The following is a 24,123-nucleotide window of genomic DNA, read 5'->3' on the forward strand; positions in this document are numbered from 1 at the left end:
CCGCACAGAGCACAAGGGGACCCGCAAGCTGCGCAACGCAGTCACAATCCAATAGTTGTACCCTTCGGTGCTCTGGTGAGCTGTCTCTGGGCTACGAGCTACACACCCCGGACGCACTGCCTCTGACTAGCAGGTGGCAGCGGTCACGGGGATGCCGCAGATTGAAGACCCTAGAGCAGGCCCCTCTGCCCCTCACGATGTTTTGACCTTTTTCTGAGCATCAGCGACGGACAGAGTCACAACCCTGGGGGAGCGGCCAGCTCAGGGGCTCTTCGCAGGGCCCCTAAAGGCAAGCCCCCCATGACGCGCAGGGGAGGGTCCCAGCACCACGCAGCCCTCACCAGCAGCAGCAGACTGGGGACGAGGGAGGTGATGAGGTCCCACAGCAGAGCGGAGAGCCAGAACGTTGCCACGTAGACACCGCTGGTGAGCTGGATGTGCTTGGCCCTCGTGGCTCTCTCTTTGACTGTTAGGATGGAAAAGGAGCTGGACAGGAAAGCTATTCCAAAAAGCAAGTGGATGACAAGATAGTGTCCTTTGGGGCCCCTGCGGCAGGACATGGAGAGAGAGGAAGCCATTTAAGTGGGACTCGCAGGAGCCACCTCTACAAGAACGGTTCGTCATGCTCCTCTTGGAGCAAAGAAGAAACAGGTGGCAAGAGACTCCACGGGGCGGGGAGGCTTTACTGGGGGGCGGCGGTGGCACGTACTGGTACAAGATATCTTCCAGGGCCTCCACGGCTGACTGAGGTTGAGGGTGGTTGACGGCCGTGATTGAAGCCCGGGCCCCTGAGAGCAGCTTGAAGAGGACGTTGTCCACCAGCGCCAGTGCCACGGCGGGGGAGTGGTAGGCCTGGTTGTTGAACAGCGCCGTCACCGTCGTGTGGTTCCCTGAGTCCTCAAAGGAAGCGGCCACGATGTATCTGTTATCGAAGCTCTCGGGCTCCTCCTCTGCCCTTTTCAGGAGGAGGTCCTCCACCAAGGCTGCGGGACAGCAGAGCAAGCTGGAGCTCCCACCCGTCCCTCGTCCCCGGGCCTCTCCTCGCCCACCCACCCCCACCTGAGGGGGGGCTCCCCCGGACATGGCTGCCACCCCGATCCCGGTGACCCCTGCGCCTGCAGGGCCGCCTCCTACCCGGGCGCCCCACTCTGGGGGCCTCTACAAAACCCTTTGGTCGACAGAAGCAGCGGCGGGGGCGAAGTCTAGGCATCTTTCCAGCTGTCTGTTCTCTGCCACCCCTGGGGCCTTTGTCTGTCCCAGGCGCCACCACCCTTGCCTGGGCTGCGTGGACGACACGCATGGTCATGGTGCCTCAGTGACCCTCACTGGCACTGGCACCTGAGCGCCCCATCACGATCCAAGCTCTGCTCTCATCCTCAGTTCTTGCCTCTCCTAAGGACCCCCTGTTCTCGTGCTTATAGATGCTGTCCTGTGGTTCAGGGTGTGCTCCGCTTCTCTTCTACCGAGAGTCCAGTCCGTCCCTGCACACACCTCGGGCTCTCGACTGCAGCCACTCGGCTCCCCTCCAGGCCGAGCTATGACCCTGCGCTCCCACAGCACTCTCATCGTCCCCACTGTCACTTTGCACTGCAAATGTCCCCCTTTCTCCTCTGACCTCTAGGCGAGGGGCTCACTACGGGCCGGTAGTAACCCTGTTGGTCACTGTGCTCTCAGCACACAGCACCACAGAAATACACGACCCACCTAGAACTCCGGGATCTTTAGTGCGAGAAGGGACCTGCCATCACAGTGACCGTGGTAACCACGCGGCTGGCGGGACCCCACTGCAGGCCCAGCGTGCAGACCCTTGGCAGCACTCATAGAGGAGGCAAGGATTATCCTGCTCCCCATTTTACCACACCACATTCTGCATTTGATCTCTTTATCTTAAAAAGTAGATACTTGGGGCAGCTGGGTGGCTCAGTCAGTTAAGCACCCGCCTCCGGTTCAGGTCATGATCCCAGGGTCTTGGGATGGAGCCCTGCATCTCCTTCTCCCTCTGCCTGCTGTTCCCTCTGCTTGTGTGCTCTCTCTCTCTGTCTGTCTCTGTCTCTGTCATATAAATGAGTACAATCTTTTAAAAAATACTTTAAAACTTCATTTTTAGTCAAAATAACACATGAAATATAAATTTTAAAACCAAATAATCATACAAGACTCACAGTGCCCTGTGAGTGAGTGAGGGGCAGTGCCCTGGCATGCCCCTCGCTGTCCACAGTGTCTGCTCAGCGGGGACAGCCACTCTCAAACTGTCCAGCTGGCATTTCTCCAATTGCTAAGTAGCACATTTACCTATTGGTGTCCTGTTATGGAAGCAAGGACTTTCTTCTCCCCTCCCCTATGCTACATCATAAAGTTGGTTAAATCAGTTCACAGCTGAACCAAGTGATATGTTTCCTTTTTTGTACAACCTCCCCCTGCCCCAGAGTTAATGTCCTTCCTTTTCTTCCTTTTTTTAGAGATTTATTTCTTTTTAGAGAGAGAGAGAGAGAACAGGAGTGTGCACGTGTGCCAGGGGAGAGGCAGAGGGAGAGGGAGAGAGAGAATCTCCAGCAGACTCTTTGCCCAGCGTGAAGCCCGAATCAGGCCTTGAGCTCACGACCCTGAGATCATGACCTGAGCTGAACTCAAGAGTCATATGATCAACCTACTGGGCCACCCAGGTGCCTCATGTCCTTTCTTTTCACGTTTGTGTAGCATTCTCTACCTCTGTCACCAAACTCACGCCACAGACATGTAAATCTCTTGGGACACGTCAAACACATCAGATAATCTATGGATTTTGTTTTGGGACCTGCCGCAGTCCCCAGAAAGACACAGCCTGGTTTCATTTCTAGGCATCCTCCCTTCCCTGTCATCTGGGGGGTTAAAGACATTTTTCTGACACTTCCAGTGGGCGGTTCATCTAACTTCAGGGAGCACCATGTGGCCCCAAAGGACGGGGTGTCCCCACGGGGAGCAGCGTGCCCACGGCTTGCCCTGCCCCGCTGAGCCTCAGACTTACTTGGAGTCTCCAGAGGGATTTGCTCCTCCGCCACGAGCATGTTTGTAAAATATTCCGAAAGCTGAGGATTCAGCCTGGAATTGGGGGAGATATAGAATGGGACGATGGTTTGACCGTATGTTTTTAGGGTCAATTCCAGTGGGACATCATCCAGACGCGTTTCCAAGTTGAGGAAGGCAAGGCTGAAGACGGTGATCGCCAGAGGCACCAGGACCTGCACCGTTAGCATCATCATCCAGTTGCGCCAAGAGTACGTGATCTTTTTCAGAAGCATGGCATAGAACTGTTGGCAGATGAGGCTGAGCTGGAGCAGAAGAGGAGCACTCCATTAGTGTGGCCACGGAGAGGAGCTGCTGGCCGGCTGCACGGCCCCCGGCCCACACCCAGCTGCCCTCTCTCACAGGGGGGCTAACAGTTGGATTACACTCAGAATTTGCCACGAGTTAAAATTCTTTCACCTAGTGACTCGACCAACAATGGCAGAAAAAGAAGTCATACATTGGAAAGATCTAGAAGAGTTGCCTACACAGATAGCAAACGTAAGTATGATACAACTTTTTTCCTATACCTACCAGGTTATCAGAGATCTTAAGTTGGTGAGGCTATGGGGAAAATACCACTGGGGGAGTTTTAATTTAGTACAATTTTTTTCAGAAAACACATTAGCTAGAGGAATCCGATTGAATTTAATGTTCATATAGTCTTTTAACTCAGAATTCCACTTGTGACGTATCCTACAGGTGTGCCAGTGTAAGAACGCAGGACCCGGGCACGGATGGTAAATGTGAAGCGTGTGGTCCTGTGCACTGAAGACCAAGATACACAGGTGGGCCTGGGGTGGGAGACCCTGGGGGTCAGCACCATGGGCTCCCACTCTGCTTCTCGTCAGTGCTGCCAGAGCCTGGGTAGGGAGGAGGCCGCGACTCGTCTACCCAAAGGCTTTGTGGGAAGAGGCAAGGTAGTCTGGTTTGACTCAGGCGCTCCTAAATTCCCGGCCCCAAATACCGACAAATCCCTGAAAGTCTCTACCGAGCAACCCTGAAATTTCCCACACTGGACATGGTGGAGGCCACAGTCACCGGAAGTATTCCTCAGGAGGCACTGCTTGCACCTTGTCAGAGGTGGTATCCTGAGAAATACTTCCTGGGAAGTCTACAGAAGCAAAGCTTGGCCGAGTGGAGCCCAGATGAACCTCTTACTGGAGGCTGGAGAGCAGCTTACTGGAGATGGCTGGTGGAGATGACCCCGAGACCCTTTCCAGCTCAGGGGCCCCATGGATGACAGCTTCCTCTTTCTTATGCGATTCAACATAATGATATGATGGAACCAATCTCTTCCCTAACCCATGGAAACCAGTGTCACTATTTTACAGTCACACCTTGTGGATGCCCGAATCAAGACCACTTTGTAAGATGCACATCAATGTTCTTTTTTTTTTTTCAACAATAAAAGAACATTATGGGTTACCCATATATTTCATAAGGATGTTTAAAAAAATCCTCAACTCCAGGTGATGTAATGTGTGATCTGTTTCACAGCAAAAGAAAAAAGTAAGATTAAACATGCTTTTGTGGCGAGTAGGCTTAGTACTTTTATTCTTTCTTCTTGGTAAGAGGAAGGACTAAGACCTTTCCTGTAACCTCTACTGTGACCTTTTCTGATACTTCGCCCATTGGGTTAATCCTGGTCAGGAAACCCTAGCGTGTTGCCTTTGAACTAGAGCCGAGAATCTGGCATTGCTGAAACCTAGCAGGGCCTGCCTTTCTTTTATGCTAAAAATCTGCACATTTTTTTTCAGGCCTGTGAGAGGTTGACCTGCATTTCTTGAATAGCGTGATTCTAAGAATTGCACCAAAATCTGCCCTCTTGCTTGCATTTGAAATACTTGCTCACCCCCGTGTTCATGTGGATTGGCAGGCCAGACCGTAATGAGAAGATCCTGGAGTGAATGCGTTTAATCCTGCTGATAGGGATTCTCAGTTGGAACTGCATCGAGGAGGTCTTGAGGGCTTGGATATCTGTGCTGGTGTCTGACAACTTGTTCACCCTAAACCAAAGCCAAAACAAAGAGAAATGCAAATTTACAAATTCACAACTCACTTGGGTTTGTTTGGAGTTAAAGAGTCTTCAACAGGCCCTGAGTAAATATTGAATTAACCGAATATTGAATTAACTAATGACCAAGGGCTTATCCAAAGAACTGAGGCGAAGTTAGCATGAATAGATTCATTTTCCTTGAAAGATGCCATATGCAAATTAAAACAGAAATGAAATATCACTTAATATCTATCTTATGAGCAAAATCATCCATTATAGCGTGCGGCACTGCTGACCCTCTAGGCCAGGGCTGGGTGAACTGCAGCCCGGGCCAAATCTAGCCAAGGCCTTGTTTTTCTGTTTGACTCTGAGCTCAGAATGGATTTTTGTAAATGGTTACTGGTTAGATGGTTATCTAATTACCTACATATTCTCCTTGATTATGCCCCTGAGTCTACATAACCTAGAATGCTTACTCTCTGGCCTTGGGAGAAAAAGTTGGCCAAACCCTGCTCTAGGTGAAAGGATGCTTTCATTGCTGGCAGCAGACTGTTAAGAAGGCAAGATATATATTTTTGTTCACAGTCTTTGGGTCAATTATTTTACTCCTGGGAATTTGCCACAACAAAATAGCCCAGTAAATGGTGGCTCATTTTCCGTCCAGTACAGTTGGGTAAAAGACCCTGTGCGTGTTCCCTACGGCTGTGGCACAGATTACTCCCAAATGTAGCAGCTTGAAACAACCGTAAGGGTTTATTCTCTGTGTGTCAGGAATTCAGGAGCACCTGGCGGGTGGTGAGGCGCAGCAGGCCTGGCCAGAGCTGCAGTGGCCCGAAGGCAGGGCTGGGGCACGAGGTTCCACTTCCGAGATGGTGCCCTCACCTGGCCGGTGCTCAGCTAGCTCTCCCAGGGTAGTTGTGACGAGAATGTTGGTTTTAATTAACGGGGATGATCAAGGTAAAGGTGAGATAGCAAAGACGTGTGTCAGAGCGTCACACGTTCATCCCTGAGGTGAGCAACACTGTCGTTGAGTTGAATGATACTTTTTTTTTTTTTTTCTAAATACTTGAAGGAGGGTAGCCTGGGTGGCTCAGCGATTTAGCGCCGCCTTCGGCCCAGGGCCTGATCCTGGAGACCCCAGATCGAGTCCCGTGTCAGTCTCCCTGCATGGAGCCTGCTTCTCCCTCTGCCTGTGTCTCTGCCCCTCTCTCTCTCTCTCTCTGTGTGTCTCTCATTAGTAAATAAGTAAAATCTTAAAAAAAATACTGGAAGGATATTGCCTCAAGTTTTTGTGCTCTCCTTAATGAAATGACTCCAGATATAAGACACTTTTAAACTTAATTTGCATTATTTTTTTAAAGGTTTATTTATTTATTCATGAGAGACACAGAGAGAGGCAGAGACACAGGCAGAGGGAGAAGCAGGCCCCACACAGGGAGCCTGACGTGGGACTCAATCCCAGGACTCCAGGATCACGTTCTGGGCCAAAGGCAGGTGCCAAACCACTAAGCCACCCAGGGATCCCCTACTTTGCATTATTAATGTTGTCTTCATCACTTACTCAATCTAGACATTCAACAAGACAATAAATTAAACCCCAGTGAAACCCCAGTGTTTACCAAGGTCTACGGTGTAAATACTCTCACCGTGGCTTTGATTGCAAATCATCATCACAACGCGTCCATCACACAGCTAGAAGTAGATGTGAATAACCTCAGGAGCACAGATAGTAGAGTGTAGCCAGATCATGAGGAGATGAAGTCTCGGTATTACCGTTTGTGATATTGTGATTTATAATAAGAAATATATGCTTGGTATTCATTCTGGTCCTGGCACTGAGCTCCTAAAATGTTTACAATTTCCTAAGTGGAGGTGGCAGTTAAGGTGTGTTTTGTTGTACCAATGACTGTGGCTTTTGGAAAGCATCCACGGATCTGGATTGGGGCCACTGGCCAGGAGAACCATCCACGTGATGGCAAAGTTGGAACTTCCAGGCCCACCTCCCAACCTCCTGGGAGGGGACAGGGGGCTGGAGACTGAGTCCGGGCACCAGTGGCCAATGATTTAATCAATCAACCTTGTGTATGTAAAGAAGCCTCCGTAAAAACCCAAATGGGCAGGGTTTGGAGGGCTTCCACAGTTGGTGACCCCGTGGAAGTGTGGGGACAGTGGTGCCCTCAGAGATCATGGAAGGTTTGAACTCTTTCCCTGTGGACATGTCCACCTGGATCCTGGATCCTATCCTTTATAATAAACTGGTAAATGGAAGCCAGGATTTCTCTGAGCTCTGTGAGCCATCCTAGCAAATGAATTGAAGGGGGAGTTGTGGGAACATCCAGTTTATGGCTGGTGGGTCAAAAGCACAGGTGACCACCTGGACTTGTGACCAGGGACTAGAGTTGGGAGTATGAGGGGGGCAGTCTTGCAACCCTGAGCCCTTAACCTCTGGGATCTGATGCTATTCTCTTAGATATGTAGTGTCAGCATGGAGTTACCAGCTTGGTGGTGTGGGAAAAACCACACTCTGGAATTGGTATCACAATTGTACCACTGTTTTTACTGTGATTTATTTATAAGCGTGTGCAATTTAAGTTTTATTAATTGCTGTGTTTAACTGGTTCGCACAATTCTTGATGACTTAATGATCGGCTCTCATGAGCCAATATGAGCCAGCTCCAGCATACCTCTGGCAGGAGCCCCAATTCCTCGTTGGCTGTTGGCAAAAAGCATTAGCTCCTGGCCGCATGGACTTCTCCCTAGGGCTGCCTGTGTGTCCTCACAAGACGGTAGCTGGCTTCTCCCAGACTGAGCCGAGAGAGAGAGAGAGAGAGAGAGAGAGAGAGAGAGAGAGAGGGAGAAAGGGAGTACGGGACTACAATACTTCTGTGACCTAGCCTTATTAGGCACCTGGCCGATTCTGCAAAATCTTGCTGCTTATACGGGTCAGCCCTATTTACGGTGAGAGGGTGAGGCAGGAGTGGGCACCAGGGGAGCCTCATCGGAGCTGCCCTGGCCTTGTTCCCACAGACCGTGTGCCCCGGAGGCCCTCCTCGCCTTTGCTGAGGCTCTGCTTCTCTCCACGGTTTCTCCCTGACTTTTCTAGGCTTTCTACTTGTACATCCTTTAGCTTTTCTACACCTTGCGGGATACTAGCGACAATTATCAGAATTTGTGGCACCTCTGGTCAGGACTTCATCAGGTACCTGAGGTGAATGTGTTGGGGAAGACAGCACATGGCACTTCACCACAATGTTTGCTTTGGCCCCGTGAAATGTCATGGCATAAGGTTGTATTTTGTTTTTTAAGATTTTATTTATTTATTTGAAAGAGAGTGCATGAGAGGGGACAGAGGCAGAGGGAGAAGCAGAGTCCCCACCGAGTGGAGAGCCCGATGCGGGGCTTGATCCCAGGACCCCAGGATCATGACCTGAGCCGGAGGCAGAGGCTTAACCCACTGAGCTACTCAGGTGCCCTCTAAGGTTATATTTTTAATTTTTCTTCCTCATTTGGTTTCTGCTAGTATAATTTGTTTTTTCTATTAGATAACGGTGTTGTTTATTAAGACTGAATTTCAGGAAGGGAGGGAGGGGAGTTTCCTACAGATGGAGGTTGGCGCACACTGCCCTCCTTCAGGCATCAAACGATAGACTTTTGCAGGGTGCAGACTACGAGCTCCCCCGAGAGCTTCTGCACCACGGTAGACGGCGTCTCACAGACCTCCCAGACCCACCTCCGAGTGCTCACACTCTGCCATCATCCGCCTCATTTTCTTCCCAGTTTTATTGAGATGTAGGCAACACATGCCATCAAGTAAGGTGCCCACCATCATGCCCCCAGAGATGCATACACTGTGGAGCGACCTCCACTGTGCATCCAGCTAACATCCACCACCTCCCAGAGTTAGAATAATTTTTGCTTGTGGTGAGAACTTTTAAGATTCACTCTCTTAGGGGACGCCTGGGTGGCTCAGTGGTTTAGCATCTGCCTTGGGCCCAGGGCATGATCCTGGGGTCCTGGGATCGAGTCCCACGTTGGGCTCCCTGCGTGGAGCCTGCTTCTCCCTCTGCCTCTCTTCCTCTCTGTGTCTCTCATGAATAAATAAATAAAATCTTAAAAAAAAAAAGACTCACTCTCTTAACAACTGTCAGATACACAATACAGTACCGTTAATGACAGTTGCCGGTCCGCACGTGACATCTCCAGAACTTAACTCGTCTTGGAATTGGAAGTTTGTGCTTCACCTGCCCATCCCCCCCGCCGTGACCACAGGTCTGTTCTCTTTCCAGGGGTGTGTCTTTAGACTCCACAGGTAAGTGAGTCCACACCGTATTTGTTTTTCTTCTGTCTGACTTATTCACGGAGTGTAATGCCCTCATGTCTGTGTCACTGAGAATAATAGTATTTTCCTTCTTTCTAATGACTGAGTACTATTCTTTTATGGGGCTGGTGTGTGTGTACGCTCTTCAGAAGCTTTTTAATTTGATACAGTCCCACGTGTATTTTTGCTTTTGTTGCTTGTGTTAATCTCCTCCCCTTGATTGTGAGCTGGACCTAGTGACTAACTTCTTTTTTTTTTTTTAAGTTCTAGCTTTTTAATTTAGATTTTATTTATTTATTTATCTATGTATTTATTTGAGAGAGAGAGAGAGCAGAGTGAGGGGCAGAGGGGGACAGAGAGGGATGAGCAGACTCCATGCCAAGTGTGAAGCCCAATGCAGGCTCAATCTCATGACCTCTAGATCATGACCTAAGCTGAAACCAGGAATTGGATGCCTAACGGAGTACAGATAATTTTTTTTAAAGACACTGAAGACCTAATTGCTATATACAAAAGACTGCCCCTAACAACTGAAGAATGCATGTTCTTTCAAGAACCTAGGAAATTTTATGAAAACAGAATATAAGCTGAGCCACAGACAAGCATTTTGAAGGAAGGAGGCTCGACAGAGACATACCAGAACCAGAGTGAAATCAGGCCAGAAATCAAGTCCATTAGCAAAACAGACAAGGCACAAGAAAACAAGAAAGCAGGTTTTTCAAAAATCTCCATGAATTTGGAAATTTTTTTTTTAATTTTTATTTATTTATGATAGGAACACAGTGAGAGAGAGAGAGAGGCAGAGACACAGGCAGAGGGAGAAGCAGGCTCCATGCACCGGGAGCCTGACGTGGGATTCGATCCCGGATCTCCAGGATCGCGCCCTGGGCCAAAGGCAGGCGCCAAACCGCTGTGCTACCCAGGGATCCCTGAATTTGGAAATTAAGAAACAGTTCTCAGTAAGCCACAGGTCAGAGTGGAAACCACAATGGAAAACTAAGCAAATTTCTCACTGACTGGTAATGAAAATACTACATACTCAAAAACTGAAATTCAGGCAAGCAAAACTCAGAGGGAAATGTATGTCCCCATACATACACATACCTGTGTTACGCGGCTGTATGTATATGTACACGTATATCTGTGTGGCTGCAAACCGGCAGAGTAAAGTCGAAGGACGTAGAAGGAACCGCTGGCCGTGATAAAACGCTTCCCCTAACCAGGAGAGGACATCCCTCCTCTCTGCTTCTAGTCGGCATTATGCTACAGACCCTACTAGTGAGATGAGCCAGTTAAAGGCATAAAGACTGGAAAATTGGAAGTAAAACTGTCTTTACCTGACGGGAGGGTCATACAGAAAATACTAAGGAAGTCAACCCCAGACTGTCTGAACTAACGAGTTAAATAAAGTCTCTAGACATATAACATACAAAAATGATTTCTAGATCTGCAACAAGTGATTAGAAGCTAAATTTAGAAACCCATTTCCATAGCTTCAGAAAATATGAAGTACTTCGGAGTAAGTTTAGCCAAAGACAATGCAGAACGTCTGGAAACTGCAAAACATGGCTGATAAAAATGAGAAATGACCTCCCAAATAAACGAAGCTACGTGTGATACTTTTAGATTGGAAGGATGAATGTTTGAAAGATGTCCATTCTCCCTAAATTAATTTGTAGATTCAACTTAGTACCAGTCATAGTCCCTGCAGGTTAAAAAAAAATACTTTATAGTTTAGACAGTTTTAGGTTTACAGCAAAACTGAGCAGAAAACAGAGTTCCCATCTACTCATTCTACCCCTGCTTCGCTCACACACACCCCGTTCCCTCGTTTTCCCTATTGTTAACGGCTTGCAATTAGTGTGGTGGATCTGTTGTAACCAGTGGAGGTCCTTTTTTCAAAATAGAATCTGATGAGTTTATATTTAAATTTACATGTTAACACAAACAACCCATAACGGCCAAAACAATCTTGAAAAAAATAGACCTGAAGGAACCATCTACTACCTAACTTCTAGACATCCCACAAAGCCACAGGAACCCCAATGGTGAGGGACTGGCATGGGACAGACAACTGTTCAGTGGAACAGAATAGGAAATGTAGAAATTGCCATACACATTCGATTGATTTTTGGTGAAGGTGTGAAAACAATTCAGTGTGGAAGGAAGTCTCTTCCCCCAAAAGGTTCCATCATGACTGGATACCCATGTGCAAGAAAATGAGCCTCAGGGACGCCTGGGTGGCTTAGCAGTTAAACATCTGCCTTCAGTTCAGGTTGTGATCCTGGGATCCAGGATCAAGTCCCACGTCGGGCTCCCCACAGGGAGCCTGCTTCTCCCCCTGCCTGTGTCTCTGCCTCTCTCTGTGTGTCTCTCACGAATAAATAAACAAAATCTTAAAAACAAAACAAAACAAAACAAAAACATAATGTGTTTGGCACCTGCATAAAAACACTAATGGGTGCTGTGAGGAGCTATGGGCAGGAGGACAGTCTCATCTGAGACGTGAGAGGAAGGGATGCAGAGACAGGTGTTTATGCGCATGAGTATAAGTGACCACTGGCATTCTCGAACAACAATAATACAGGTTTGTGAAGTTGAAAAAAGAGAGAATTAGGGATCCCTGGGTGGCGCAGCGGTTTGGCGCCTGCCTTTGGCCCAGGGCACGATCCTGGAGACCCGGGATCGAATCCCACGTCGGGCTCCCGGTGCATGGAGCCTGCTTCTCCCTCTGCCTGCTTCTCCCTCTGCCTCTCTGTCTCTCTCTGTGACTATCATAAATAAATAAAAAATTTAAAAAAAATAAATTAAGCACTGTCCCTCTCCTCTGGAATATGAGTGCTCAGTGACACAGAAAAAAAAAAAGAGAGAGAGAATTAAAATATACAATATAGGGGCGGGCGCCTGGGTGGCTCAGTTGGTCTAGCGTCTGCCTTCGGCTCAGGTCATGATCTCAGGGTCCTAGGATGGAGCCCCATGTCGGGCCCCCTGCTCACTGGGGAGCCTGCTTCTCCCTCTGCCTCTGCCCCTGCCCACTCATGCTTTCTCTGTCTCTTTTACTCTCGAGTAAATAAATAACATCTTTAAAAAATACAATGTATACAGGTTGGTGATGGTGAGGTGTGTGTGTGTCCCAGGGTCTCAGCATTGTCCAGGAGTGGAGTGAATATATTACTTCACTTGGCACTTTGATAAATTCCATACGTGTGTCTTAGTGTCTACTCTGACCACTAATGTGATACCGTAAGAATGTGTAATCTCCAACTAGCATGAGGGAGAAAAAAAAAATACAGAATGAGGAAAAATAACCGAAAAGGGGGAGAGAAAAAGCTATGTGGACTAGCAGAAAAAAATAAAATATGAGCTTTAATGTGTCATTAATAACACTTGTAACAGCCTACATGTTCCAGGTATGGCCAGAGCAGCTGTCGCTGTCTGGGCTCGTGTCTGGGCTCGTGTGGCCTCCTGGGGGCCCCCTGAGCACCCCGACACGAGGAAGGCCTTCCTCGAGGGTGGCTCAAAGCTCGCTGGCTCTGTCAGGCAGCCGTGAGCCTGAGGCCGTGAGCCTTCCTGACCGTGAGAGCCACCCGTTACTCACGGTCGCCGACGGCATCCCAGGGGACACCGTGTCGCTTGGTTTGCTTTGTCGCCCCTGGAAAGGGCGGTGGATTCAGCGCTCTGCCTGGCAGTGTCCCTCTCACTGCGAGTCCTCGGCGGGGGGGGGGGGGGGGGGGGGGGGGGGGGGGCCGGTGAGGGTCGGACCCGAGCCCCGCACCCGGGTTGGACGTGGGACCCATGGGAGCCCCCTGGCCGCCAGACCCTGGGCTGTGTGGTGTCGGCCCCCCCTTACCGGACGAACACCTCCTCCATGGTGGTGACCGCCGCCCCGAAGCTGGCGACCCCCAGCTCCACTTGCCGCCGCTCCAGCTCCGTGAAGAGACATGCGAACCTGCGAGGGAAGAGCGGTTGTCTCCCCGCAGGTGCAGGGGAGCCCCCCACGGGCGCTTCCCGGGGAGATAGCCGGGCCGCATCAAGTGCTCGGCTTTGGGGCTCCCGAGGTCAGCACTCTGCACCGGGACAGCGGGGGGATAGATTTACTCCCAAACGTTTCTGGGGCAATGACTCTCGCATAGGCCTCGTGAACGATGCAGCTTTCCTCACGGTTTGTGCGGTGCTCCCTGAGAGCCCGGAGCCAATCAAGCCCTCCCGTGTGCACGTGCTGCTGTGGCCAGGCCCAGCCAGGGGGCAATGTGGGGGGTGGGGGCTCGGCTCGCCCTGCAGACACTGCAGTGCCGAGTGGACACCGAGAGGGGCGTGCACCCAGCAGCGCCCCTCTCCTCGCACCCCCCTCTGCACGCCTTCCATTGCCTTCTAGCAGCCGAGTGGAGCGACGCTGAGCGCAGCCCGGGGCGCACCCGCCACCTGCCACCTGCCACCTGCCACCCGGCCTCGGCCTCAGGGAGGAGCCCGCGCTGCATGGTGCCGGGTTGACGCCCACTACTGCTCCCCCGGGCTAGTTCTCGCATGCCTCCGGGTCTCTCCCCTCCCGAACTGGGGGGGTGTTGGGGCGTTGAGTGTTCGCAGGCTCGCTCAGCTGCAGTTGACGAAATCATGCTCGCGGGTGGCAGGGCGATGCCGTGCTGTCACCCACGGTGGGGCAGGCCTCTCCAGCACCCCACAGGGTGCTCTCCGCCCCCTCCAGGTGACTCGTCTCCTGCCCGCACACGACCAGTGTCGTGCCTCCTGCCACCACCCTGCCCGGCTCCTGTCCTGTGCTGCCCGGGCCCGGCAGCAGAGCGCGTGGCCTCCCCTCGTGTCTAGCTCACCCAGCCACTGGGCGGGAGGCTCAGCAGGCCGCTGCCGTGCCGAGGTCCTCTCGTCGGGGTGGGGGGGTGTTCCACGAAGGAATACGCCGCAGTCAGGGTGTTGGTTCCTCTCTTGATCGACATTTGGACGCAGGTGATGGGTCTGGGGACCCGCAGGCTCTGCTCGGTTTCTTGCTTCCCCGAGGGCCCCGGCCCGTGGAGCCCCAGGCCCTGGAGGACTCGGCAGATGCTCCGGTCCACGTCCCGGCTGTGCCCAGTCTTCCAGAAATCCCACCGCAGCCCCGACCTGGGTTCCAAGCCCTCCTGGGCCCCCACTTAAGTCCATTCGACCCGTTCCTATTTTGCTAATGACATTGTGTTTACGTTCATGTTCTGGTTGTTGGTATCACAGGCCCGCTGCCCCCCCCACCCCGCCCATGACTTGGGGGCTGCTTCCTTCTCTATTTCCCGAAAGATTGAGGTTATTTCCTCAGTGACTGATGGGGACTGGAATCCTCTTTGTGGTAACGTTTGTCATTGCAAATTCAATTTCATTAGTAGATGCGTGGTTATTCAGATTCTTCTCTTTCACTGTGTGTCAGTTGGAGTAGGTTGTGTTTTTCAAGAAATCAGCCTGTTTTATCTACATTCTAAACAGTTTAGCCCATTAAGTCTCCAATTTGTGGTTCTTTCTCATTATCCTAACTCTGTGCTGGGTGTGCATGGTGGTTTGCTCATTCCTCATGCTGTTCTTGTATTTCTTCTTTTTCTCCTTAATGGCTTAGGCGGGGGCTTAATCATTTTTATTGATATTGTAATAAATCATGTCTGGCTATTTTTTACCCTCAATGTTTTTGTTTCTTATTCCACCATTTGTTCTCTTCATATTTATTATTTCTTTTCTTCTCTGTACTCTGCATTTAACATTCTCTCTGCTTTTTCTGCCTCCCTCAGCTGGAAACTCAGGCCACTGGCCTTGAGGCTTTCTTCTTTCCTAACATAAGTGTTTTGGGGCTATATTTTTCCCTTCGGGCACCACTCTAGCAGCATCTGAACATTTTGGATCTGTTGTGTCTTCATCATTGTACAATTCTAAACTGTTTCTAATTTCTCTTTGACCCATAAGCTGTTCAGAAGTGTTCAGAAGTTGAGTTTCCAAATGTTTGTGGATTTTCTAGGTATCTTTCTGTAATCAAGTGCGAATTTATCCCTTCTGCTGTGTGTTGAGGAGCCTGACTCATGACGGAGAGCCATATATGAGACAAGGATGCCGGGAAGACAGCAGAGTGGAAAGGACCCAGCATCTGCCTCCCCACTGACACAGCATCTGAGCTTGCAGAATCTGCCTAATGTGCCTGGCCCGGAAAATTATAGTCAGAGCCGTTAGGCAAGAAAAAAGAAGTAAGAGGCATCCAGAGTGGAGAGGAAGAAGTGAAATTATGTGTTTGCAGATGACGTGATTTTATATGTAGAAAACTCTACAGATGCTACAATGAAGCTGTGAGAAGTAATATGTGAGTTCAGCAGAGTAGCAGGATAGAGAGCCAACACGCAGAAATCAGTTGCATTTCTAAATACAGTGAACAAATCTAAAAAGGAAATAACAAAAATAACCCCACTTACCATAGCGCCAAACAATAAAATACTTAGGGGTTAACCTAAGGAAGTGAAAGACTTGTAGAATGAAAGCTATAAACATTGCTGAAGGGAAGTAAAGAAGACGTAAATACACTGAAACACATCCCATGTTCATGGACTAGGAGATGTGATGTTGTTCAAATGCCAATACCAGCCAGAGCATTCAACGGATTCAGTACAGTCCCTACCAAAAAAAGCAATGATTTTTTTTTTTTTCAGAAATAGAAAAACCCTTCCTAAAATTCATATGGAACCTCAAAGGACCCTTAATAACCAAAACAATCTTGCAAAAGAACAAAACTAGAGAATGATACTTCCTTGATTTCAAAACTTGCTACAGGGCAGCCCCGGTGGCTCAGCAGTTTAGCGCCACCTTCAGCCCAGGGCGTGATCCTGTAGACCTGGGATCAAGTCCCATGTCGGGCTCCCTGCATGGAGCCTGCTTCTCTCTCTGCCTCTCTCTGTGTGTGTCTCTTATGAATAAATAAACAAAATCTTGAAAATAAAACTTGTTATGAAGCTACAGTATCCAAACAAGGTGTTATTGGCATAAGGGCAGACACATAGACTGATGGAAGACAGCAGAGAGCCCAGAAATAAGCCCTCGCACATATGGTCAAATGATTTTCAACAAAGGTGCCAAGAATTTGATGAGGGAAGGACAATCTTTTCAACCGATGTGGAAACAGGACATCCACGTGTGAAAGCATGACATTGGACCCTATGTAACACTACATACAAAAATGAACTCAAAATAGATCAAGGACCTAAATGTAAGACCTAAAATAATACAACTCTCAGAAGAAAATATGGCACAGAAGCTCCACAACATGGGATCTGGCAATGATTTCTTGGACGTGAAATCAAGGGCACAGTAACAAAAGAAAAAATAAATGGGTTGGACTTCATTCAACTTAGAAATTTTGTGCATCAGGAATTTACTATCATCAGAGTAAAAAGACAACCCACTAAATGGGAGAAAATATTTGCAGATCCTGTTATCTGATGAAGGACTAATATCCAGAATATATAGAGAAGTTCTACAGCTCCAGAACAATAGAAAACAGCTTGATTCAAAAATGGGCAAAAGGGGATCCCTGGGTGGCGCAGCGGTTTGGCGCCTGCCTTTGGCCCAGGGTGTGATCCTGGAGACCCGGGATCGAATCCCACGTCGGGCTCCCGGTACATGGAGCCTGCTTCTCCCTCTGCCTGTGTCTCTGCCTCTCTCTCTATCTCTCTGTGACTATCATAAATAAATAAAAATTTAAAAAAATTTTTAAAAAATGGGCAAAGGACGTGAGGGGTGCCTGGCTGGCTCAGTCAGAGGAGCATGCACCTCTTGATCTCAGGGTTATGAGTTGAAGCCCCACGTTGAGATTACTTAATAAATAAATAGAGATTACTTAATAAATAAAAGTTTGGTTTTTTTTAATGGGCAATAGTAGACATTGCTCCAAAGAAGACATACAAATGGAATAAGCACATGAAGAGATGCTTAACATCACTCATCATTGGGGAGATGCAAAACAAAGTTACCTCATGCCCATTAGGTTGGTGAGTAATTTAAAAAAAAAACTGAAAACAACAGGTATTGATGAGCTATGGATAAATTGGAATTCTTATATACTGTGGGAGGGAATGTAAAATGGTACAGCCCCTGTGGAAGACAGCATGGCAGTTCCTCAAAATTTTAAAAATAAAATTACCATATGGCCCAGCACTTTTCCTTCTGAGTAAATATATCCCAAAGAATCAAAAGCAGAGTCTTGAAGGGATACTTGCACACCCGTGTTTGTGGCAGCATTATTCAGCATTATCCACCACAGCTAAAATGTGGCAGCAACCCAAGTGTCCATTAACAGATGAATGGATAAACACAATGTGGGGTGTGTGTGCACACGTGTGTGCGTTATAGACTAGTATTCAGCCTTAAAAAGGAAGGAAATCCTGCAATATGCCACAGCACTGGACCTTGAGGACATTGTACTAAGTGGTCTAAGTGAATCACAAAAGTACAGATACTGCATGATGGCAGCAGAGGGCAGCCCGTATCACGGAGCCAGAAAGTATAAGGGTGGGTGCCAGGGGCTGGGGGAGGGCAGTGGGGACTTAGTGCACTCCTGGAAGTGACCCAGTAGAGAGAGATTCTGATGGTGTGGATGAGTAGGGTGAGTCCAGAAGGCGAGGTTTTGAGAAGACAAGATGGAAGGATCTGGAGCTGGTGCAGAAGGGCAAGCCTCCACCAGGAAGAGAGGCGCGTCGTTGGCTATAAAGATGGAAGGAAGGAAGACATGTGTGACGAGAGTGAAGGGGACTTCTTGTTTGGTGGCTCCCATCTTCCTCACGAAGTTGAGCTAAGACTCCTCCCTGAGAACCACATGAGGGAGAGGAGGTGGTAGCGAGTGGTGGGAACCACTCTGAAGTCTGGAATAATTGAGGAAAATCAGGTCAGATGTTCGTCTTGGCTCAGCCACCCAATAAGGGCGTCTGTAAAGTCACATTTAAGAATTTGACTTTGGGACACCTGGGTGGCTCAGCAGTTGAGCATCTGCCTTTGGCCCAGGGTGTGATCCTGGGTCCTGGGACTGAGTGCTGCATCGGCCTCCCCGCAGGAGCCTGCTTCTCCCTCTGCCTGTGTCTCTGCCTCTTTCTCTGTGTCTCTCGTGAATAAATAAAATCTTTTTATAAAAAAAGAATTTGACTTTAACTTGAAGGCTGCTGGGGGCCATTGAGGGGTTTAAAGGAAGGAGGGGACATGATAAGAGCCCCGTTACTTTCAAGTGCTGCTCTGGCTAGAGTGTGCTGTCTTTCCAGGAGATAGCAGAGGCCTGGGGGTCCAGACCCTGGCAGAGTAGAGAGGCCTTGCTGATGAGAGGGGCAGCGGAGCCAGCTGTGAGCGTGCACACGGGGACTCCCGTCCTCTGGGGTCCGCACCTGTGGATGTTCTTTTTAGGAAGAATAAATGTTAATTCTTCTCCAGTGCTGGACTGCAAAACCGCATTTGGTATGTGCTGATAAATCAGATGAGAAATCTTTTCTGTGCTACAATGAGGTTTCTTCACCAAAGTCATATAATATCCAGCACCTGAAACAACATTTCAAAGACCGTGAAACCTTCTTTGGGGGCAGAGGGTGGGCTGAGTTAGCCAGCAAGCGCAACAAGCCGGGAGGGGATGGATGCCTGGCCAGGGTGCTAGCTGGGCGTGGAGGTGGGGGTCAGGGAGGGCCCCCAAGGTTTGTGGACTGATGGGATCGGGGCACCTCTAAGGTTTGGGCCAAGCTTGTAGAAGAAGGGAGCTGTCTGTGCTGGGGGCAGTGGGTGCGGTGGCAGAGAGCAGGGTCCGGGGGGGTACCGGGCTGCCCAGGGTTTGGACAAGTCCCAGAGAGCCTGTCAGCGTCCACACAGGCATGGAATAAACTCCAGGTACACGCATGTGGAGTTCAGGAAGGGGTCCAGGCTGGAGAGACACTCATTTTCCAGCACAGGAACCCAGATGAGGACACCTGGTCCGTGGGCAGAGATGGAGTGAGGCGGTGGAGGTGCATCCACGCCCCAAGCAGCAGAGACACAAGAGGGCCCGGGGTCCCGGAGACCAGGGGCAGCACTTGTGGAAACAGCCCACACCTGCGCGAGTGCTCCACACTGGCTCGCTCCTTGAGTGTCCGTTTTATAGGTCGGAAGGGAAGGCAAAGGATAAAGCTCCCAGCCGCAGGGATGAAGAGGCCAAAACCAGCAGAGGGGACTCAGACTCGGATCTCCTGACCCCAGGTCTCAGATCTTTCCCTGCCTCCTCCTGTCCCAGCCCCTCCACTGGCCTCAGCATCCCCCCGGGGAAGCCAGCAGCCCCCCCGCCCAGGACAGGGCCTGTCCCCACTGCCCACCTGCCCCGCTCACCATATTTCTGCTTGAGGAACAGCGAGGACCCGCAGCATTGCAGCTCCCCCTTGGCCATGATGGCCACGCGGTCCCCCAGCAGGTCAGCTTCATCCATGAAGTGCGTGGTCAGCAGCACGGTGCGGTCCCTCTTGTGCTGCTGCAGGAGGTCCCAGATGGCCCTCCTGGAGATGGCGTCCATGCCCGAGGTGGGCTCGTCCAGCATCAGCACCTGGGGGCGGAGGAGCGGCCCGGCCCGGGCTGGCTACGCGGGAGGCTCTGGTTCTGTGCACATGTGGCCACGCTGCGGGTGTCTGGGGGTCTCCAGCCTGCCCCTGCCCGTGGGGGGCAGCCACCCCGGGTGCCCAGCCCTGGCCCGGGCCTCCTGCCCACCTACCTTGGAGCCTGCTATGAGGGCGATGCCGATGGAGAGCTTGCGCTTCGTGCCCTCGCTCAGGAACTTGCTCAGGGCGTCCCGCTTGTCCTCCAGCGCCAGGACGTGCAGCATCCGCTGGACTTCTTCAGGGCACTTGTGGCGGGACAAGCCCTTCAGCTGCAACAATGGGGGTGGGGAAGTCAGGAGAGGGTCCCGGTGGGGGCGGGGGTGGGGGATGGGCTGCCAGGAGCCTGGCCTTGGTGCCGGCTCCTCCATCAGTGTGCCTGCCTGGTGCCCGGACTCCCTCCCGCCTCCCGGTGGGGGCCCCTGTCCGGCGAGCATTGTGCCAGGATGTACATAAACTGGGCACAAGACTCTCACTACTTTTTGGGAAGGGGATGGACAAGAGGCGTTTGCATCTTGAACCACATGAGTATATGTCATATTAATACTAAGTATAGCATATTAAAGGGTCACGCATCACGACCGAGTGGGGTTACCCTGGGGGCCCGGGGCAGCTTCCACCCAGGGAAAACTCTGCATAAGTGTGGCATGATGAAGGGTGTGGCTGACCTCTGCCCCCAGTTCCTAGAAGGGCCTCTAAATCCGTGGGATGATGGGGGTGTCCTTGTTATTTGTGTCATACCCTCAGCCACACCTGAGCGGACATAACGGGTTGACTCAGGACCTGCTAGGGGTGAGGTGTGCAGAGGCTGCAGATGGAGTTCAGCCATGTCGTCCATCATTTGACCATTAGGGCCTATGTGATGAAACCCCAAGAAAACCTGGACACTGGGACACCTGGGGGGCTCAGCGATTTAGCACCTGCCTTAGGCCCAGGGTATGACCCTGGGGTCCTGGGATTGAGTCCCACATCAGGCTCCCTGCAAGGAGCCTGCTTCTCCTCCTTTTTTTTTTTTTAATATTTATTGATTTATGATAGAGAGAGAGAGAGAGAGAAGCAGAGACACAGGAGGAGGAAGAAGCAGGCTCCATGCCAGGAGCCCGACGTGGGACTCGATCCCGGGACTCCAAGATCACGCCCTGGGCCAAAGGCAGGTGCCAAACCACTGAGCCACCCAGGTGTCCCCTCCTGCTTTTCCTTCTGCCTGTGTCTCTGCCTCTCTCTATGTCTCTCATGAATAAATAAATAAAATCTTTAAAAAAAAAAAAAGAAAGAAAACCTGGGCACTTGCAGGTTAAGTGAGCGCCCCAGTATGCAGTCCTGTGCCAGTGGGGGCATGCATCCAGAGGACATGGGAGTTTCCTATTTGGGACTGTCCCAGACCTCACCCTGCTCATCTCTCGTTTGGGCTAGTCCTGATTTGCATCCTTCATAATCAAAGTGTGACCCTTGCCCTCTCCCCCTGCCTGAATGTTTAGGGAATAGTGTCCAGAAAAAGTCTCAAGACCTTGTGAGGTTGGGTCAGGGAGCTGCAGGCTGTCTTACTGTCATCCCCAAGAACAGACGCAGAGGAGACCCAGTGTGCCGTCCCCAGACTCACCCGAGCATAGAAGTAAAGATGCTCCGCTACTGTGAAGTTATCGAACAAGATATCGTGCTGGGGGCACCAGCCCATGCTCTTCCGGATCTGAGCCACATCGCAGGAAATATCATACCCGTTGATATATACCCATCCGCTGGAAGGAGCAAGGACACCTGGGAGCAAGCGGGAGGCACAGTCTAGGGTCATCGTCAGCCAGAGCACGTGGCGCTTCCAAGGCTCGACGACGTCCTCCATGTGTTCGCAAGCACGTCACGGTCAGTGACATCTAAGGAGGGTGAGCCCTGTGACGGTGAACGAGGACGTGCAGGGGCGGGAGAGACAGGACGTGAGCCTCCTGCCTCTGAGGGGTGCCGGCCTGCCTCGGTGGGTACAACACACACAGGCATGTGTCAGGCAAAGACACGGTGATAAGCGATACAAGGGCAATGTGGTTTGGGGGGACAGTATCTGGGGCATCTAACCATTCTGAACTGAGACCCAGGACTGATGCGGCTCTGATTCCCAGTAAGCCCCGGGGAATGCGGGGTGCCCGTGGGGAGGTGTGGGCCTTCACAGCCGGGCCGTCAGGGCACTCTCACCCTTTATTCCATCTCCTTAGTTTAACTCTATTTGCAACAAAATTAAAAGAAGAAAGTGTAGCGAAGCACACTTTCCCAGCCTGGACCCCCGACCCCTGTTCAGCATAGCATCGTGGATTCCTTCATGCACACGCTGACTCAAAGGTTAAAGTTTTTAGCAAAAACGGGAAAATACAGATTCCAGGGTTTTTTTGTTTTTTTGTTTTTTTTAGTGTATGTGCTGCTGAAGAAGTAAGCACTAAATTCTGTTTTTTTAACTGGCATCCCCCCCCCAAAAAAGGAAAAATTGAGGCCATTTCTTCACATCCACAAAACTGATCTGGGTGGTGCAGCGGTTTGGCGCCTGCCTTTGGCCCAGGGCGCGATCCTGGAGACCCGGGATCGAATCCCACGTCGGGCTCCCGGTGCATGGAGCCTGCTTCTCCCTCTGCCTGTGTCTCTGCCTCTCTCTCTCTCTCTCTCTGTGTGACTATCATAAATAAATAAAAATTTATTTATTTTAATAAAATTTTAATTTGGGAAGGCTAAAAAGATTTCATCGTTATGAATACATGCCATTTATTTATTCAACCCGCACTCGTGGTTAAGTAGGGGGTTTGCAGTTTTTTACAAATCGGAACAGGTATGACTGTTGCCTTCTTCCCCAAGCATCTCCTTACTCCAAATCAATGTAAGTAGATTCGGGGCGCCTGCGTGGCTCAGTCAGTTGAGCGTTTCCTCTTAGTTTCGGCTCAGGTCGGGATCCCAGGGTCATGAGACAGACCCCCAAGTGGGGCTGCGAGCTCAGCGGGGAGTCTGCTTGGGGTTCTCGCTCCCTCTGCCGCTGCCCCTCCGGTGGGAAGAGACGTGTGGGGCCGTGTTCACAGCTCCATGACGGCGAATGAGATCTAATTCCCCAGATTGACCATAAGACCCAAAGGTTCCCTTTTCCTCGTTCGGGTCACGTGAACAACCAGGTGCTACACAGACAGCAAGAGCATCATATTCGGACGTCAGTGAAATCCGAGGAGGGGAGATGGAAGCACATGCGGGGAGTGCAGGGGCTCTTCCTCGGGGAGAGCCGCCCGGCGCATGTACCTGTGAGCATGCAGCACGTGGTGGTCTTGCCGGCCCCGTTGTGTCCCAGCAGAACGGTGATCTGCCCCTGGTACAGGTTCATGGTCAGACCTTTGACTGCCACATGCTTACTCTTTCCCGTCTGATACACCTGCGGAAAATTCACATGGCGGGCATGTGGTGTTCCTGAAGCATCTATGAACCACATCAAGTCGCCCTGAACTTGAATTTCCAGTCCACCCATGGGAATCCAAGGCGAATCTGGGAGGGCGCCAGGGTTTAGCTGCATGGGGCTGCGGAGGAGCCTGACGGGGGTGCAAACCCGGGGGCTTCTCCCTGGAGCCCCAGAGGCCAGAGCTCGAGGACGAAGGGCTCAGAGCTTGGCGGGGAGTCTGCTCCCTGCTTCTAGAGCCACACTTTGCCCTGACGTGGCCCAGCAGCTGAGAATTCCCGCCAGAACCATGGGTCTGCAGACAGCAGGTGTGTGAACACAAGGGAAATCCCTGCTCGTGGAAGCCGCAGGCGAGCCTGGCTGCTGGGGCCGCTCGCGATGGACCTGGAGCCCCCGGCCGCGTCGTGAGTCCCTGGGCTCCCATGTGACACCTACCCCCCCAACGCGCACACCCAGCGCCCACAGCCACAGGAGGGCGGCACGAAGTGTGACAAGGCTGCAGCGTCCGGACACGGACACGCCTCTCCCTTGGACTCATCGCATTTGAAGATCAGAAAGTGCCAAAGGGGAAATGCTGCTCCGTGGGATGCGCCAGGGCACAGGGCTCACGTCCAGGCGTCCTGCCCCAGGAGCGCTTAGTCACGCAGGGCTCAGCGCGCAGCAAAGGCTCAGCCAGCGCTGGCAACAGCCAAGCCCTCCCCATCTGGAAGCCGGGCCGAGCGACTGGATGTGGAAACCATGGGGATGGACGTCAGCC

At 51.0% G+C, this 24,123-nt stretch overlaps 1 protein-coding gene across 1 annotated transcript in view; it reads right to left on the reverse strand.

Moving 5' to 3' along the window:
* Positions 1–24,123, reverse strand: part of LOC121487104 (ATP-binding cassette sub-family A member 17-like) — a 62,719-nt gene that overhangs the window by 20,793 nt on the left and 17,803 nt on the right. Inside the window, exons 10-19 of the mRNA XM_041748547.1 lie at positions 23,216–23,345; positions 21,558–21,712; positions 20,074–20,229; positions 19,698–19,908; positions 18,737–18,887; positions 13,210–13,308; positions 4,898–5,051; positions 3,005–3,308; positions 710–983; positions 342–546 (exon numbers count right to left, since the gene is read on the reverse strand). Coding sequence (XP_041604481.1) covers positions 342–546; positions 710–983; positions 3,005–3,308; positions 4,898–5,051; positions 13,210–13,308; positions 18,737–18,887; positions 19,698–19,908; positions 20,074–20,229; positions 21,558–21,712; positions 23,216–23,345 — 1,839 coding nt within the window. The remainder of the gene's footprint in view (positions 1–341; positions 547–709; positions 984–3,004; positions 3,309–4,897; positions 5,052–13,209; positions 13,309–18,736; positions 18,888–19,697; positions 19,909–20,073; positions 20,230–21,557; positions 21,713–23,215; positions 23,346–24,123) is intronic.

This window comes from Vulpes lagopus, chromosome 3 (assembly GCF_018345385.1).
Source record: "Vulpes lagopus strain Blue_001 chromosome 3, ASM1834538v1, whole genome shotgun sequence".
In the NCBI taxonomy this organism is placed as follows: domain Eukaryota; kingdom Metazoa; phylum Chordata; class Mammalia; order Carnivora; family Canidae; genus Vulpes; species Vulpes lagopus.